The 17,663-nt window shown below is 35.3% G+C and overlaps 4 protein-coding genes across 7 annotated transcripts; 2 read left to right on the top strand and 2 right to left on the bottom strand.

Moving 5' to 3' along the window:
• Window positions 1–119: 119 nt before the first annotated feature.
• On the top strand, window positions 120–1,759 carry LOC106352000 (histone-lysine N-methyltransferase ATXR6). The gene is made up of 6 exons (XM_013791694.3): window positions 120–510; window positions 601–672; window positions 748–980; window positions 1,066–1,166; window positions 1,251–1,466; window positions 1,555–1,759. Exons 1-6 carry the CDS (start codon window positions 255–257, stop codon window positions 1,712–1,714), a joined length of 1,038 nt encoding a protein of 345 aa, XP_013647148.2. The 5' UTR covers window positions 120–254; the 3' UTR covers window positions 1,715–1,759.
• Window positions 1,760–8,621: 6,862 nt separating this feature from the next.
• LOC106348265 (uncharacterized WD repeat-containing protein C3H5.08c) lies at window positions 8,622–15,192 on the top strand. Of its 3 annotated transcripts, none has more exons than XM_048735103.1 (9): window positions 8,622–8,940; window positions 9,237–10,273; window positions 10,481–10,571; window positions 10,649–10,806; window positions 10,885–10,936; window positions 11,018–11,097; window positions 11,167–11,260; window positions 11,345–12,119; window positions 15,103–15,192. In XM_048735103.1, the coding sequence occupies exons 2-8, from the start codon at window positions 9,269–9,271 to the stop codon at window positions 11,851–11,853; spliced, it is 1,989 nt and encodes a 662-aa protein (XP_048591060.1). In that variant the 5' UTR covers window positions 8,622–8,940; window positions 9,237–9,268; the 3' UTR covers window positions 11,854–12,119; window positions 15,103–15,192. The 3 variants fall into 3 exon arrangements, with proteins under 3 accessions (XP_048591060.1, XP_048591062.1, XP_048591061.1); XM_048735105.1 differs by having other exon boundaries at window positions 9,233–10,273; XM_048735104.1 differs by lacking the exon at window positions 8,622–8,940 and adding an exon at window positions 8,948–9,157 and having other exon boundaries at window positions 9,233–10,273.
• LOC111200067 (pumilio homolog 6, chloroplastic-like) lies at window positions 13,124–14,874 on the bottom strand. The gene is made up of 5 exons (XM_048735107.1): window positions 14,409–14,874; window positions 14,226–14,279; window positions 14,045–14,153; window positions 13,818–13,963; window positions 13,124–13,584 (listed from the first exon to the last, which is right to left on the bottom strand). The coding sequence occupies exons 1-4, from the start codon at window positions 14,519–14,521 to the stop codon at window positions 13,853–13,855; spliced, it is 387 nt and encodes a 128-aa protein (XP_048591064.1). The 5' UTR covers window positions 14,522–14,874; the 3' UTR covers window positions 13,124–13,584; window positions 13,818–13,852.
• A 121-nt stretch (window positions 15,193–15,313) lies between the features above and the next one.
• On the bottom strand, window positions 15,314–16,732 carry LOC106348266 (protein PLASTID TRANSCRIPTIONALLY ACTIVE 7). Of its 2 annotated transcripts, XM_013787978.3 has the most exons (4): window positions 16,638–16,732; window positions 16,458–16,514; window positions 16,329–16,388; window positions 15,314–15,819 (listed from the first exon to the last, which is right to left on the bottom strand). In XM_013787978.3, the coding sequence occupies exons 1-4, from the start codon at window positions 16,680–16,682 to the stop codon at window positions 15,484–15,486; spliced, it is 498 nt and encodes a 165-aa protein (XP_013643432.1). In that variant the 5' UTR covers window positions 16,683–16,732; the 3' UTR covers window positions 15,314–15,483. The 2 variants fall into 2 exon arrangements, with proteins under 2 accessions (XP_013643432.1, XP_048591063.1); XM_048735106.1 differs by having other exon boundaries at window positions 16,329–16,514; window positions 16,638–16,697.
• Window positions 16,733–17,663: the final 931 nt, after the last annotated feature.

Raw genomic sequence — 17,663 nt, 5'->3', positions numbered from 1 at the left:
TTTTCGGTTTAAGTTTTTTGTTCGTCCTAGTTTCTGAACCATCATCAAAACCGGTTGATAAAAACCAAAACAAACCGAACTCTAAATCATTAACCGTAAACAGCGGCGCCAAATTAAACCCGGTCAAAACTTTCCCCCGCGCGAATCCAGAGCGCGAACTCTACTAGTTTATTTACCTCAGCTGCTAGATCTCAATCTCTCACTCTCTCACTATCTCTCTATCTCTCTATCTGCTAATCTAAAAAAGTTCGACGATGGTGGTTTCGCTGCGAAGAAGAACCCAAGCTACAAACCCTAGATCCGATCTCCCGCGATCCCTAGCCGTTGCTTTCGATTCAGAGCTGGATACGGTTTGCGAAGAATGCAGCTCCGGGAAACAACCGGCGAAGCTCCTTCTCTGCGACAAATGCGATAAAGGGTTTCATCTCTTCTGTCTCAGGCCAATCCTCGTCTCAGTTCCCAAAGGCTCTTGGTTCTGCCCTTCCTGTTCTCAACACCAGATCCCCAAATGTAATTTTTTTTTAATCCCAAAAACCCAAATCTTTGTTCCGTTACACGACGTCGTTTAGCTGATGTAATGTTTGTAAAAAAAAATTGCAGCTTTCCCTCTTGTTCAGACCAAACTCATTGACTTCTTCCGGATTAAGCGGGGTCCGGCCTCAACTTCTCCAGGTAAAAAAAGATTACACCTTTTCGTGATTTTGCAGATCTTTGTATCGTTGTTAAGTGATGTGTGTTTGTTTGTAGAGAGCTGCATTGGGAAGAAACGGAAACGGACAAGCTTGGTGATGTCTAAGAAGAAGAGGAAGCTTCTTCCCTACATTCCCACCGTTGATCCTCAACGGAGGCTCGAGCAGATGGCGTCTCTGGCCACTGCGTTGAGAGCCTCCAGCACTGAGTTCAGAAACGAGCTCACTTATGTGTCTGGCAAGGCTCCAAGATCTGCCAACAAGGCTGTCCTTGAGAAAGGAGGCATGCAGGTATAAGTTTGCTCTTGTTTGAATATAGATTTGGTTAATAGTCTCCATCACTAAGAGGATGATTTTTGTATTCGATGTCAAACAGGTTCTAAGTAAACAAGACGCAGAGGCCTTAGCCTTGTGCAAGAACATGATGGACCGTGGTGAATGCCCGCCGCTTATGGTCGTCTTTGATCCTTATGAAGGGTACTTTAACCTCCTCCTTATAAGCTTGTCTTTTTATAACTCAGAAGAAATGCATTTTTAACAATATAAATGATATTGAAACAGGTTCACAGTAGAGGCGGACAGGTGTATAAAAGACTTAACTATAATCACGGAGTATGTAGGAGATGTTGATTATTTGAGTAACAGAGAAGATGACTATGATGGAGACAGCATGATGACTCTACTCCATGCCTCTGATCCTTTGCAATGTCTAGTTATTTGTCCTGACAAACGCAGTAACATTGCTCGTTTCATCAGCGGCATCAACAATCACACACCGTGAGTTTTCTCTTCCCTTTCTTATATGGTCCCTTGAGTAACAAAACCAGAACTGACACGATGATCCTCATTTTTGTGGAATGTGCAGAGAAGGGAGGAAGAAGCAGAACCTGAAGTGTGTGAGGTTCAACGTCAATGGAGAAGCTAGAGTTCTTCTGGTAGCTAATAGAGACATATCTAAAGGGGAGCGATTGTATTATGATTACAACGGATATGAACATGAATATCCTACTGAACATTTTGTATAACACTAGAAAGTGAATAAATATTTATAAGATTGTTCAAAAAGAAAACCAAAACTGTCTCTAGTGTTTTTTGATCTCCACATATATGCTCTAACTGGGCCTAGACCATGAAGCAAACCTTACTTCAAGTTGGACCACAAAACATGAAGCCTTTGTTATATTAATTACAAAAAAAAATATATGTAAGGGGAAGAAAAATAAAGAGTGTTGGTGGGAAGGAAGAGAAAAGGACCACAAGAAAACAGAGTAGGAATAATTGAGGAGAGTAGGATGGTCCATCCAAAGCACCTAAAGAGTCTGACAGTACCTTGAAAGACTTTGAGAGTTAGCATCAAGACAACACTTCCTTTCCTTTCTCATTTCTGCACATCACTGAGGTATCCAACCTCTTTCTTTCCCCCACCCCCACCACATACATTTATCACCCACTTCAAATTGGAATTGTAAGAACATAAAATAAGTTAAAATTAGGAATCTTATTGTGAGGTATATATATTTGTAAGATTGGTGGTGTCTTTTGGTTTTTATTGTTTTAGTGAAAGCTTATTACATCAATGTTAAAATGGGTTCGCGCTATAGAGGGATGTACAGGTTTTCGGATCCAAAACTTCTTAGTCATTAAAATAAAAAATGTAGTCTGTGTAAAACACTTGAGATATAAAATAGTTTATTTATTAATCTAGGTTAATTAATAAGGGCACTGTTGATTATACTTAAATAAAAGGGTGGGATTTAAAATGTTTTAAGAGTTTAGTGCATTTAACAGTAATAATAAAAAGAGAAACATATTTGCATGCTTGGTCCCCAAGATAGAAATGATTATTATTTGCTAAAGCTACTTTTCACACCACCATTTGTTGTCTCCTTAATATTTGGCACTCGTAACTCCTAACAGACGCCATCACAAAATTTTGTAAATTGTAATTTTCTACAAAGTTAAAAGACAACATCATTACTAATTGTTTTCCCCTTAACATCAAACCATTATGGATTTTCAAGTGATTAATTCGTTATTTGATGTTAGTTATATTTTTAATCTTATGTAGCCCATAGAACAAGAAAAAAAGAAAAGAAAAGAAAAGGAGTACGTGGTTAAAGCTTATTATAATCGGATACGTATGATAATGAACGGGATGTGAAGGCTCTTTGGCAAGTTTCATCGGATATTGTCTTCACGTGATTTACGCCACTCTTTCTCCAATCGACGTGATGTCATGCGTAAATATAATATATTTCATAATGGGTTTTTCTCTGAACTCATTTCGATCAATTCTATTTTTCAGTTTCTTTTGGCTACTTTCAGTCTTATCTTTGATGATCAGAGCAGAAATATCTGTCTTTCATCAATCTTTTGTGGCTTTTATTTCTTCTTTGTTCTCTCTTTTTCTTTTCACTCTCTTGCCCTTTATTTTGGTCGGGGGAAGCATGTTATAACAAAATGTTTAATTACATTCTATATGTATGGTTACACTTCTGAAGATAAGAAGAATATTTAAACTTACCTGCAAAAAATATTTTTACCAAAAAACTTACCTGCAAATATATTATGTAACTTTTTATAAATTAAACATGTCTTTCTTTAGTTTTATTCAAAGACTTCATACTGAATTTCTATTTTTTTCTGACTAAAGTTTTACCATAATTTGGTGTAGATTATTAATAAATATGATTGACAATAAATCTAAACTGATATTTACTTATTTACAATAATATCTTACAAGTGGCGTTGGTCTTTTTTTTTTGCATTCGCCCCTTAGAGTATAGTCAGTTGTCGTTAAATTCATGCTAAAGATGGTTGTTATCGGTCTTCACTAATTTCGTGTTGTTGATTGTCGTCGGTCTTGATGATTTTATGCCTTACAGTTTTGTTGGATGAGTAGGATTCATACTCATGAACGTCGTCAGAAGTTTAAGGTTTGATTTTTCGGGGTTGCAGGAATTCCTTTACATTTTAATGTTTTAACTTTTTAGTATTTCTTCTTTTGTATTTTGGTGTTATCTCGTTTTTTATTTGATTAGTCCACTACAAATTATTTCCTATAATTAGTCAAAAATTAAAAATCGATAATAATTGTTAACATTTTATTCCCAAAAAAATCTTACAAACCAATATCTTAACCTTGGATCCTAATTAAATCATAATCCATTTAGTGTTTCCTTTACATTTGCTTTCTTTCTGAATTAAATTTAATTAAATTAAATATAACAGTAATAAATAAAAGATGACATCTCCTAACAATTACATCCAAAAATAATAATTAATGAAAGTTGAAATTTTTGTTCTTCATCTCAAGTCAACTGTTCAACCACATAAGTGAAGACAAAATGCCAACGTTTGTTGGTTTCAAGTTGTAAAGTAAAGCAAATAGAGGGAATTTAGTAGTTAAGACTTAGGTTATCAGAACAAACCAACTATTACCGACATCATTACTTTCTCTTGTTCCCTTCTTTTAGAAAGACAAGAATCATTGTCACATTTGAAAACAATGGCTATCCGTGCAACTTTGATTATTAAATAATTAATGTCGTCAGGCTGTCTTCTAATTAGGGTTAGAATCGCTAATAAGTGTCTCCCCTCTTGTCCCTACGTTTAGTGTTTCTAATTGGGATCATGATCATTTCTTTCTTTAGAAAAGAAAAAGCTCTCATTGCTAAACACGACACTGCTTTTGCTTTCTACGTTTTAGCGATCCTACGTACTGGACAAAGTAAACGTCAAACTTACAAGTCAATAGACTCAGAAAAAATACATGAATAATGTTGTTTATATTTTAAATACTTGTTAGTTGTCTAGTTGTTCGATCGATGGATGATGCATAGACTAATTACTAAGCTGATAAGTAATCGACAATATATTTTAGTGATTATTGTAAAACAGTTCACACATATTACTAAATAATCTCACTTTCATTATTTTTGAACTTTCATGTTGCTTTACCCCTCCTTTGTTGAGTAGGTGTGTAAGTCTCGTTGATTAGGGTTAAATGATGACTATAATGTGTCCACGGTTGGGAGTAGGTCCCATTTGATTACCGACGTTTACTATTCTCTTTACTTTAGATTAATTTGTAATCCGTTTGATCAAACATACTGCTACGAATTGATCTCTGAATCAAATCACCAACGTTGGATATGTAATCATGTTTCAGAAACAAATTATGACTGTGTTTGAAATGTATATACATTGCTTAATGGGTTTCGGCCAAAGAATTAGGAAAGTTGGAATAATTGAACATGATTTTCACTAATACTTAGACACAATTGACAGTGTTTTTGACTTTAAATACTAGAAACAAAAACTTGAGTTAGCCAGATGATTTTCCATTGTGCTACCACTTTTCAAAAAGTATCGTAACATTATTATGGTCCAATATGCATGTCTAATATTAAAACATTTTTTCTTAAAATCTTATGTAACACGTAAACTATATATTTTTAGCCAAAAAAACGTAAAATTTTAAAATTCGTTTGTTTGTTGTATGGCAATAGCCAATAGATAACATGTACTTCTTAATTTATGATATCACACGATTTGTGTAAAACGTTTTAAATCATCGGCACTTAGTTATTTACAGTTTTAACTGTGTCGTTTTTAAACTCCAAAAACTGCCATCTACCTAACTAATCAATGTATTTTTATTTAACGCCATATCCAAGCATTTGTAACATAGGAGCCTATAATTACTAGTAAAAATCATTTTGTCCCTTTTGTTACCTCAATTACTCGAATAAACAAAACTACAGGTTGTTTTTTTAGAAAAGGAAAAAATCCTGGAGCGGTTGTGTCGGGCTCAAAGGAAACAAAAACTAGTTTTACTAATATAGTAAAAATGAACTAATTCTATGAGCACATGTTCGGTTTTGTTTCGCTCTTAATGTTCAAAGGTGTCTTTTACCTAATCTGTAAAATAGCGACGCACACGCACACACATAAGTTATCAGTTCAAGACTTCAAGTGGCAATTTCCATTGAGTTTAGAATCGGCAGCAATAGTAGAACCTAGATTGTTTCACACTAACTTTGCATTTACGTTATATATATGTAAGATAATTAGAAATTTATTTTCGAAGTTTAAAATATTTTTGTTACAAAAAAAAAAAGTTTAAAATATTTTTCAGCGATCCCATAACATACTAACATTTACGCAAAATACAAACACAAATGTAAGATCTTTTTCCTATTTGTGTTTGATGTTTGAATTGAAAATTAACAATTGGAATTTATATAGGGTGCTAGAATCATTTGAAATGTGTATATATATATATATATAAATAACGTAACAATGCAAACATAACGAACATTTGATTTTGAAGTATAGGAAGTATATAATTGACATGGCTTCATCACATAACGTTTCCAAACTCGTGGTTCCAAACTCTCATTTCTTATTCTCCTTATCGTATGTCAAGCAATCAAAGGTAAAGTAATCTCACGCATCAACCTTTCTTCAATATGCACATGCTCTTAACTTTTTATTTTCATAATCAAACTGTTTATATTTTATAACCATAAACTATATATATATAGACATAACACTCTCGATTAGAGAGTAGTTAACGTATATGGGTTATGTTGCTTAATAAACCACCCATGAAAGATAGACACTAGCTCTTTATAGGAGCAACGTTGTTATTGTTACTATGGTAACTAGGATCGCCCTAGGCCAAAGTTTTGACTTCGTATAAATTTGAATATTCTTATCGTTTAAATTGTTTTCGGATAATCAAATATAAAGGTCCGCACTTAAGGGATTCATTCTTTTGTATGGACTAATATGAAGAAACTATTAGTTCACTACAACTATATATTTTATTAATGATGAGTAACATATAGCTGCATCGTTTAATATTCTTAGTTTTGTCATAGGTTTAGATACTCGGTTATCCCTAATGTGTTTTTGATAAACTATATAAGCTTGGAAAAAACGCACTATAAAAAATTGTATATGCAAGCATATATAACGCACCAAACCCCACCATGTTTACATTTCGTATAAAACCTTCGATCGTACTGTAAATCGCATCTTGTAAGTTGTCAAGGTACTCTCGTAGTTATAAGAATAATCAATAACAAAAAGGGATGCATTCGAAAATAATAATAAATTCTGGCATATAGTTGTTATAATTCTAAAATCTGCTGGCAACACCATTGATGAAAATAACAGGTCAAGATAGGGACATAGTAAGATGCGGAAAGGGTTCAATGAAAGTGTTGATGTGGAAGTGTAGTGCTATCGACACAAATGCTGAGCGAAGCCGCGTTTGTCACACGCAAAAATATATATGATTTCATGGATTATACAGTTTTGTAACCATGACTTAAATAAGTTCACAAAAAAAAAAGACTAGATGATAAGTTATAACCCATGCGCATGCGCCCAGTGAGCTTTTATATTAATGTTTGTTCATTAAATGGTTTTAACCTTTTGCAACATTATATTTTTTTATCGATTCTAAAATGATAAATACAAAGTTGGTTTCTTAAATATATCATCGTTGTTTAAGAGTTAATGTATTGCAATTTATTTTAATTATTTTTAAGATTTCATATGTATAGAGAAAATTAAGTTTTGCGACTGACACAAATCACAAAAACAAGATAAGCAACATCGACTGTAAAATGACAAAAGAATATTAGGTTTTATGCTCTCGATTTTTTTTACTATTGATTCTCAATAAGTGAATTCATTTTCTACCTCTGTAAAATTATGTTTTCGTTTCTATTTCTGTTTCGCTGATATGCGTTTTGTTTCTTTTTTCAAGGCTTCATATTCATATGATTTATGATCATTTGTATCTTGCTTGAACAAAAAAGAAAATTAAATCATTGATCAAAGAATGTTCAATGTGAGACTATTACTATTTTTAGTAATTTATAGTCGTTTTAAAAAAGTTTAAAATATAAAATATAAGAAAAAATCTATTTTTTATTATATGCTTAATGTGATTGTTAATTTCATTTAATAATATGAAATTAAAAAAATGATACAAATTTTCTTATCAAATATGTATCATTCATAATAATTAATTGTCATATATATGTTAATCATATTAGGTAATTACGTAGCTTTTATTTAAGGAAAGAATTGCGAATATTTTTTTATACACTGATAATTAATTTGATATTTGTTTAATAGAAATTGTAATATATATTTATATTAACCAACTTATTTTTCTAAAAATTTTAAAAATCATTTAGTAATGATACATGGTTACAAAAACATGTTGTAATGCTTCGAAATTAGTATATAAGGCGTATCATGATTATTATAGTCGTCTAATATCTTATGGTTATTTTTCCCTAGCTAGTGTAGTGGTTTGAGCCATTTTAGTTAACTACTTCCTTGTCTCTAATCCAAAATTCAAACATATATATCCAGAATCTACACTTACCATGAAAAAATTTGCAATAGTCAAGAAAAAAGAAACATGTGTCTACAAAAAAAAAAATTCATAATTAGTGAGTAACTTTCAATTGATTGATGGGTTAATATTGTAGGATGATCATTCTAAGATAAGAAGTAATTAAATTCATTATAGTAACTTTTTTTACCAAATTTCATTATAATACATTATGTTTAAGTATTAGATATGTATAGATGGTAATGAATACATAATTTTTTTTTGTTTCTGGTTTGACTAGATTACATATACCTTATTATAGTATGGTATTATATCATTCCTTATTTTGGTCAATATGCATCGGAGTTGACAACAAAAAAAACAATGCTTGTATTTTGTTTGTCTGTCTGAAAAAAAAGAGAGGTAAGAAAAAAAAGCGATAATATTAATAACAATACGACCGCACATATTAAAAATAAATTAAATGACGGTAGGGAGGATAAAACTAGAAGAAGAAAAAAAAGCGATAATATTAATAACAATACGACCGCACATATTAAAAATAAATTAAATGTCGTCCCAAAAACAGATTCGGACAATCTTCCAAACTTATATTAGTTTCCTCCTTCTTCTTCCTCTGTCTGTGCCACAGATCTTCCCTTTCCTTCAATCTACGCTTCTTCTTCTTTTATCTTTTTGTCAGACAATAAAAAAATCAATATAAATAAATAAAAAAAACTTGTTTTGTTAATTCGAAAAGAGAGTGTGAAAAGAACTTGTAGATTGTCTCATGTGCTCATCTTCTTCTTGTTCTTCGCTGTCTTCGTTTCGTGAGCTTCCCAGCATCAGATAAAAGCAACGGAATTAAAAATAAAAAAAACCCCACATGTAAGAAACTAGCACAAAACGAAACCTGCATGTCTTGTCCTTTCGTTCTTTGATTTGATTTGATTTTCAGTTTTTTTTAAAAAAAAATCATTAAAAGTTTGGTTTTTATGCTTTCATGGCTTTGAATTAAAACTCGATTTTCGATCCAGATTTTTCTTTTCTTAATCCTCGATCCTTTACATTTTGATCGGGATCTATGCTGTTCGATTGATTCTAGGTATTTTTGTATTTAATTTTCGTTTTTAAATTTCATCTTGTTTTTGATTATTTTACTATTTTCTCTTCTTCTTAGGCAGCTTTAAGAACAATCCAAACGAGAGGAGGAGACATGATGGAATCACTAATTGAAGACGAAGAATCTCGATTCTTCGACGCACACGAAGACATCGCGTCCTGCTCCACCGTATCTCCACCGTCCATCTCCGCCTACGACGTCTGGATCAAGAGTCCAGGAAACGCCGAGGAGCGTCGTGAGAAGTTCTTGCACTGGATGGGAGTCAACGTGGAGGAGAAGAGATCAGACAATGTGGATCGTTTCTCAGCCTCTGTCAACGAAGCAACAACGGTTTTGAGATCCGAAGACGAGTTTAGCTCTTGTCGTTGTGATTCCTCTGTCTTTAGTCCGAGTGATAATGTAGATAGGATTGTGAAGGAAGTAGGTGTTGAGGATCTAAGTAATGAAGATGATATTAGCTCTAGCCTTTGTTCTGGGGGAGAGATTGAACCTAAGTCGCTAAACCTGGTGGTTACAGCTTCAGAACAACGAGACGTTGGAGGAATCATGAAGAGAGTTAAGGAGAAATGGTTAGCTCGGCTGCATAAAGCGCGTAGCAAGGAGAAAGGAGAGGATCATCATCATTCCAGTGAAGCCTTGGTTTCAGGGAGTGGTAGGATCGAGAGAGTTAAAGTGAAGGAGTACAAGAAAGAGGCCAAGGAGCTTTCAGCTCTATTCAAGGGTCAGGAGATACAAGCTCACGAAGGAGCCATTCTCGCTATGAAGTTCAGTCCTGATGGGAGGTACTTAGCAAGTGCGGGTGAAGATAAAGTTTTGCGTGTTTGGAGCGTTGTTGAAGACGAGAGATGTGAAGAACATGACGTTCCTAAGATGGATCCCACTTGTATCTACTTTGAAGTGAGTAATTTATCTGAGTTGAGACCTGTGGCTGTGGAAAAAGACGGTGTTAGTGGCGGCTCGTTGATGAGTCCGAAGAAGACAACGGAGTCAGCTTGTGTTATTATCCCTCCGAAGATCTTTCGTGTGGTTGATAAGCCTGTGCATGAGTTTGTTGGGCACAGTGGTGATATCCTTGATGTATCATGGTCCAAGAACAATGTGAGTTTGCGTTCTTGAACTTAATGCTTTAAAACCAAAACTCTAGGTTGACCTCCCTCGTCTTAAAGAACTAGCTAGACACCCTTTTTAATCGTTATGTTTTGAGACATATAAAACATGCAAGAACGTAGATTCAGTCCATGTATGTGTAATCTTGAACAGAAAAAAAACTAGACCGAGTTGCTCATTCTCTGATATTGGTGGCAGCGTCTCTTGTCAGCTTCAGCAGACAGTAGTGTTCGGCTTTGGCAGATTGGTCGTGAGGATTGTCTTGGAATCTACTCCCACAGTAACTATGGTAATGCTCTTTTCCCTCTTGTATAACCTCACTTGTTTGCAATCAGATGACCATAATACCTTTTTTTTGGTTTGCAGTTACATCTGTTCAGTTTAACCCGGTTGATGATGACCACTTCATCACCGGTTCAATAGATGGAAAAGTTCGTATCTGGTCAGCTTCTCGCTACCAAGTTGTGGACTGGGCCGATGCTAGGGGGATTGTAACAGCAGTTTGTTACCGCCCAGACGGTCAGGTCAGTCTCAAAACCAACAATCATTTTTTGTTCTGTTTTGACACTGGCTCAGATTCTCTTTACTTTTAACTATTTCAGGGAGTAATTATTGGAACTTTGACGAGCGAGTGTCGCTTCTACAATGTTACAGGTAACGAATGCTTCTACAAGTTTCAGTATCATTTCCCCTAGAGATCTGAAGTAAAACACTTTCTCTCTGTGTCTGTTTCAGGCCATTGCCTTCAACTCGATGGTCATATATGTCTGCACAACAAAAAGAAATCATCAAATAAACGAATAATCAGCTTTCAGGTTCATATATTGTTCTCAAATCATTATAGATTGATTATCTTTGCTCATGAGGTAGTTATCTTATTGCAGTTTGATTCCACTGATCCAAGCAGAGTCATGGTAGCATCCGCAGATTCCCAAGTCAGGATCATTAGCGGTCGCAACGTTGTCCACAAATACAAAGGTAATATGCTGATAACTTGGAGGTCACGGGTTCGAAACGCAACGTATGCAAATTTTTGAAATGTATTATTTTATCTTCTTGTAGGATCTCGAAACGCGGGAAATCAGATCTCGGCGTCGTTTACCGGAGACGGGAAGCATATCATCTCCGCGTGCGACGACTCCTCCGTCTACGTCTGGAACTGCGTCCCGCACGATCCCGAGCCTCCGTCTCCTGGCTTCTTCTCCCACACGAAACGAATTAAGATCCGATCCTTCGAGAAATTCTCCGCCGACGTCTCGGTCGCGATCCCGTGGTGCGGTTTCTCCTCCCCCGCGATCTCCGGCGGATCGGAGCTATCTCCGTCGCTGTTCTCGTTGGGGAGAGAGTACGTTCTCGATTCTCCCAAGGGAGCTGCGACTTGGCCGGAGGAGAAGCTAGCGAGCTCGTTTTCTCCGGTGAGGGCGATCAGAAGATCGCATTATAGATTTCTCCGATCGTCGTGCAGGAGAACGGCGGAGTCGTCTCATCTCTGGGGGTTAGTTATCGTCACCGGCGGGTGGGATGGACGGATCAGATTGTTTCATAACTACGGCTTGCCTGTTCCCGTTTGAAATCCAACGGCTACGATTCGTTCCTTTTCAAACGTCGCCGTTTTGTATACCAAGTGTCGTGTGGTGAAGCCAGTTTGATTTTACATACGTGGCGATGTTTAGGAGTGTTGTATGGGCTGGGCCTAACTCGTTGGCCCGTTTTTTTGACCCGGTGATTTGTAGCTGGGTCTCACCAGGTCGGAGCTGAAGCCTTCAGAGGCACAAGAAGGGGAACTCAGATTTTTGCCTTTTAAAATCGTAAAGTTATTATTAGTATATAATTACTAGGGGTTGGCCCGCCCTACGGGCGGGAAGTTGTTATAAAATTTATTTATTTTATATAAATTTATTTAATTTTATGAAGCATTTTAAAAATCATGATAGATTAAATGATATGATTGTAATTATAAGCAAACAAATAATAAATAAAATTTTGGAATCGTGTTGTTGTTTTTAATTAAAAATTTTGGTTTGAATTAAAATGACAGTAACTTCATTGTTCTTTATTTTCAGAGAATACAAAATTAGTAAAAATAATTCAGAAAATGTAACATATATATCTTTTTATTATTTTATTTCACTTCGACATAAAAAAAGAAAATCTAAAGTTTAGACAAATCAAAAAAATTATCGCGTGGAATATTAGTTGTATTTTTTATTTGATGTTATTGTGTGTAGCATATCTTAATGTTTTCCTTCTTTATTTTATTGTAATAAACATTTTTTAGTTTATGACACCATGTTATGTAGTAGCAGGAAATGGTTTATTTATTTCTGGTTTTGTGGTGATGAGAGAATAAGTGTAAAGTATGACAATGGTATCAGAGATGCCACAATGAGTTTTGTTAAAAGATGTTTCTCTGTCACTGTTGCTATTTTTTGTATTGTTTCAAACCTTCTGGCCGACAATTTTTTATGATAGTTTGTTCCTTGCCTATTTTACATGCCATATGTAATCTTTATTGTAATAATTTTAGTTTGTTTTTTGAGAACTTTATTGTTTTTGGAGAGGGGGAAGGGTAGGGGTTTATTTATTTTTATTGCGGTCGGTCTTATAGGATTTTAACGTTTATTTTATAAGTTTATGTGATGTGTTATTACTCGCAAGTTTATGTACATTTGTATTTATTTCTCCAATTGGTGGTATTAGGTGTTTTTTATTCGAAATTACATTGTTCAATCTTTTCTATCACTGAATGGGACATATGCGGCTCATTTGTTCGCTGGAAAGGCATGTAAACAAATTTGGTAAATTCGTAACCTGGAATGTTTCAAAAAAAAAAAAAAAACAAATTTGTTAAATATAAGAGTTTCTAAATATAATACTTTATGGAATGAAAGTACAGTTGTACACCATAGAACAAACAAAATCTCTGGTGGTAGCACTTACTTGAGCATTCGCCTTGATGATCAAGTTATCAGTTAATTTCACTGTTGCACTTAGCATACCATCAGACATGCGTGCTTCTTGTGGGCACCAACCCGAGAATGAGAGTTTTGAATGCTCACAAAATAGAACAGCTATATTTGAACCATTTAAACAGAAACTTGATGAAGCCAAAACAAACTCAGCTAGAATCATCATGCAGAGCACATTTTATACATAAGGAAAACAAACACTGCTAAAAATAAGCACTTCCCCTGAAACAAAGAGACACGTTTGATATCTGAAGTCTATAAAAAATTCTCTTTTCTTGAACAGTCCCAATCTGCGTGACTCCAATGTCATCCCACATAGCCTTAGTTAAAAACCTAGATTTACAGGGACATTCAGTACTAATCAAAGATATGGTTACTCTATACATAAGAGCAAAGAAAAAACGTGAAGAAGACTTGCTATTGTGTAATAATGAGAGAAACCAAGATAGGGAGAAGGTAAAAAACAGACATTATTTTAATTCTTAGTGCATGATTGCTCGGCAGCCATAACTCATAAGGATGCATAGAGACCAAATAAACTTGACCATGGACTGCAGATAAGTTACCTCAGGTAACATCGATCCAACAGTCTGAAGAAGTATTATCGATGCATTTCAAGAGCTCCTGGTTTCTGTTTTGGTGTCTGAACACATCTCATGACCTGCCCGGTTTCCCAACGAACTCTCTTATCAGGTTCTATGACATCAAGGGCCTACACCAGAACGAATTTTCATCCATTAGTCCACGATTTTAACATTTTTAAAGGTCCAGGAAAAGTGTAGTGGCTTTGTACCTTTTGTAGCACTTTACAACCATACATCTGCATACTAAGTGGAACTATTTCTCCGTGAGATGACACGCTTGCTGATTTCCCTATTCGAATAACTAAGGAAAGGGACAACCTGACGGGCAATGGACAGTAAGACATAGGATCAGTTACAAATAGACCTTCTGAAGCATGAGTAAGAACTTACCTAAAGTCAGCTGCTTTTCCTTCTGGATTACAAATTACAATTCTCAAGCTTTTGCTGATTCAGTGAAAAAGAATCAGTGAGCAGTATAAATGAAGAAATATAGGTGAAACAAAATAAAAACAAAAAGAAGGTGCTGCAGTTCTTTCGACTTCTGTAAGATGAATGAAGTAAAACCTTACGTACCCAAGTTTCAGACTCAAGTCCAGAAATTTCGATGATGTTCTGGATCTTAGATTATTAGTATATCTGAGCAGGCAGCTTGGTAGCCAAAGTGAAAAGAGTATAACCGGCGGCATAGAAGTCGGTGTTGCCGGAAGGGCTGAACTTAGCGCCACCGAATATGATGATGTAGATGGAGACGTCCACGAAATTGGCGGCGTGGTGATAGTCGGCTATACCCAGGTGATTCTCTGAAAATCGTCGACGGAGACATTCACCGTCGTATCTGAAAATCCAATTCCTGATGATTTCACACTGAAGATATATATGAAGGAGGGAGAGGGATTCCAAAGGCCTGGATCGCATTAGATGCAGGATGGACTCATTAATCTTATTTATGGTAAGTGTGCGGATGAGAATCGCATAAGGAGTGGCCAGAGAATATTAGAAACGATCAATGAAGAAGAAGAAGATGGAGAGTCAAGGTAGCATTCTCGATAACAAAATGACGAATCAATTTTGGCTTGCGTCTTTTACGTTTTAATAGCATTGGATGATAGGTTCATGAAGCCCAAAAACAAAAATGTTATGGTCCAATTACGGAGAGTGTCGAAAGTAATAAACTCGCTATAGAGGATGACACGTGTCACTTTCTCCTCTTCCTATTTGATGACGTGGAGGGCTGAGAAGAGAGTGAAGTTGTACTTTATATAATAAGATAATTTTGCCTTTTTGTAAGTAACAATATATAGGGAACTGTAACTGAGGCCTGTTCTTTTTTCATGTAAATACCATGGTTTTCTCCCCATTACAATTTTGTTTTTTTTGGTACAGAAGAGACTGGTGAAATCTTGAATTTCAATTTCCAAAATGTATAACTAGATTTCATCAGTTTGGTTATATACGAAATATCAAACAGCAAGTATGCATTGATTTACCAACAACTTGCACTATTTTAAAATTGTTATAAACTTATAAAATTGTTCTACCAAAATTACAAGAACAAAGTTGTGAGTGCATTGACTTGATTTGGTACTAGTACAAGAACAAGAAAAGCTGATGAATCACAATTTAAACTCTTGCTAACAGTAGTATCTCTTCAAGTGTAATACTCCTTCAAGTAGCCAGGACCAGGTTTGTAAGGATCTGATTCTGCGTAAGCTTCTGGTCGATCAAACCCGAGATCGTTGACGCGGTTGCTCAGAACGTGAAAGATGGCTTTCTTGGTGCCTCCGTATTCGTCCCTGTTTTTCTCAACGTACTCTGTCGCCTCAGCTGCTACGCTGTTGACGAACTCAAAGCGGTTGTCTTCGCTCAATAGCAAACGCTCGATGTCCATCGTCATTACCTTCCCAACTTCCTGTATCTTCCTCACTTGCTCTTCCACAAACGGAACTCTTTGCAGTTTGTAACGCAACATATCATCCTTCTTTGTCTGCAAGACATAGATACAGCATTGTTCTAGCTTTTGTTAATGATTATCTCAAATACAAAAAGGAAACAATGACAATATCATCAACATGACACGAGATAAAACTAGAGCAAATGATAGTTCAAAAAAAAAAATGTAATATGTAATTCAAGTTCCTGATGATTATGATGGATAGCTATGGCTTTTAATATGTGAAGACTAACTCTAATAGTATAAGTGTATAAGCCTTGCTTCTATAACTTCATAGACAGTAACAGACTACATCACTGTAATCTACACTCAGAAAACTCTTGATACAGGATAGAGACCCTATCCACTAAAGCTAATACAAGAAAAGGACAAGAGTAATGCTTCCTTGTGTTGTGTGTTCCTAAAAGTGTAGATTTTTCAGCAAAGTCTCAAAGTGGTGAAAGAGAAACGGTCATGAGATTTTTGATTCCACTTTTGCTCATGAAAATAAAGAAAACTTTAAAAGTTAATTTCAGACAGTAAGAAGAGAGTTTCTTGCTTACGAGTGTTCTCCTCCGCCAGATACGGCGTCCATTATCATCCCTTTGAATCCCGCAAGAAACCTGCAAAAATATACCAAAATCAATCATATTTTTCCCCGATATAACAAACATGAAACCAAAAAGACAGACCTGAGGTTGGAATGTGAAGCTTGAAGCTCGTGAGTTCCCGCTTCTCGCATCACCAATCTGAAATATAACCAAAAATCGTTTTTGTAAATCTCGTATAATACGAAATGAAAGTGTAAAACAGCCAGCAGACCAATCACATCGAAATCAAACGATGTTAGATCGAAGAGTAGAGAGATTTACACGTAAAATCGAAGAGCAGGAGGAGGTGAAGGAAGAAGAAGACATGACCACTTTGTTGTGTTTGGTAATAGATAAAACCGGAATGTATAAATATACCCTCCCCGGTACAATCCTGTCTGTTAGGTTTATTAAAACCCCGGTTCTGTATTTGGGAAAAGTAATTAATCACCCCTAACTAAACCGGTTTATTTTCCTCTCTTTTTATATCAGAAGGAACAATATATATCCAACAATCCGTAATATCCTAAGCTGATGATCATATTAAATAAAAAAGTATCAACAGGTTGAAATTATTGAACAAAGAATCTTAAAAAAACAATCTAGTAGTAGGTAGTGGGAAGCATGTAATCTCTATCATGTTACTATACATAGACCTTTATTTGGTGAGCAAAGGAAACTCCATCAATCACCATAGAACAATGGCTTCTTGGAACCATCTCTTGAAATGTTGGATTCTTCTAGCTATACTCTTGATCGTGCAGGCTCAAACCAACCGGAAGCTTCTTGACAACAACACACCTGCAACATACTCTCATTTCAAACATCCACCTATGGATTCTCGTCAAGATTATCTTCCTACTTCCCACCGTTCACTTGGTGCTCAATATTACAAGAGATCACCACCTCCACCACCACCAAGAAAAAGATAGAAAAGACAGAATCCGAAACCACTGGTCGCGGCGAAGACTCGTGTAAGTTGGTGTCATGTTTGGAAAGATCATATACGTTCTCATCTTTGTTTTGTATTTTGAAGATAATGTCTAATGATTTCACTTCTCGTCAAGTTGGTATATGTTCCAAAGCAATATTTCGTGTACCACCCTTCAACATTGGTGACAATAAAGATAATTGTTTCAAATAATAAATGCAGTATATTTTTCTCTTTTTTGTACAATACACCAGAAAGTTTCGATGATACCATCTTCCTTTGATTAGTCCAGTTGCTTCTTTGGTTGAACAAATAGCTTAAGATGAAAACAAAATTTATGAGAACAAGAATTGGCCTTAAGAATAATCTCAACATCT

Source organism: Brassica napus, chromosome A6 (assembly GCF_020379485.1).
Source record: "Brassica napus cultivar Da-Ae chromosome A6, Da-Ae, whole genome shotgun sequence".
Classification (NCBI taxonomy): domain Eukaryota; kingdom Viridiplantae; phylum Streptophyta; class Magnoliopsida; order Brassicales; family Brassicaceae; genus Brassica; species Brassica napus.
The sequence above is the reverse complement of the archived record's forward strand: the minus strand, read 5'-3'. Positions and strand labels throughout refer to the sequence as shown.

Bases quoted from the DNA above. Each gene is read 5' to 3' on its own strand.
- LOC111200067 (XM_048735107.1), bottom strand. From the start codon at position 14,521: ATGCCGCCGGTTATACTCTTTTCACTTTGGCTACCAAGCTGCCTGCTC. The intron at 14,154-14,225 runs GTAAGTTCTTAC...ATTGCCCGTCAG, and splicing joins GGAAAAGCAGCTGACTTTAG to GTTGTCCCTTTCCTTAGTTA. The intron at 13,964-14,044 runs GTACAAAGCCAC...GTTCTGGTGTAG, and splicing joins GTTGTAAAGTGCTACAAAAG to GCCCTTGATGTCATAGAACC.
- LOC106348266 (XM_048735106.1), bottom strand. From the start codon at position 16,682: ATGTCTTCTTCTTCCTTCACCTCCTCCTGCTCTTCGATTTTACGT. The intron at 16,515-16,637 runs GTAAATCTCTCT...GTTATATTTCAG, and splicing joins CCTGCTCTTCGATTTTACGT to ATTGGTGATGCGAGAAGCGG. The intron at 15,820-16,328 runs GTAAGCAAGAAA...TATGTCTTGCAG, and splicing joins TCTGGCGGAGGAGAACACTC to ACAAAGAAGGATGATATGTT.
- LOC106352000 (XM_013791694.3), top strand. From the start codon at position 255: ATGGTGGTTTCGCTGCGAAGAAGAACCCAAGCTACAAACCCTAGATCC. The intron at 673-747 runs GTAAAAAAAGAT...GTTTGTTTGTAG, and splicing joins TCCGGCCTCAACTTCTCCAG to AGAGCTGCATTGGGAAGAAA. The intron at 981-1,065 runs GTATAAGTTTGC...GATGTCAAACAG, and splicing joins TTGAGAAAGGAGGCATGCAG to GTTCTAAGTAAACAAGACGC.
- LOC106348265 (XM_048735103.1), top strand. From the start codon at position 9,269: ATGATGGAATCACTAATTGAAGACGAAGAATCTCGATTCTTCGACGCA. The intron at 10,274-10,480 runs GTGAGTTTGCGT...TATTGGTGGCAG, and splicing joins TATCATGGTCCAAGAACAAT to CGTCTCTTGTCAGCTTCAGC. The intron at 10,937-11,017 runs GTAACGAATGCT...TGTCTGTTTCAG, and splicing joins TCGCTTCTACAATGTTACAG to GCCATTGCCTTCAACTCGAT.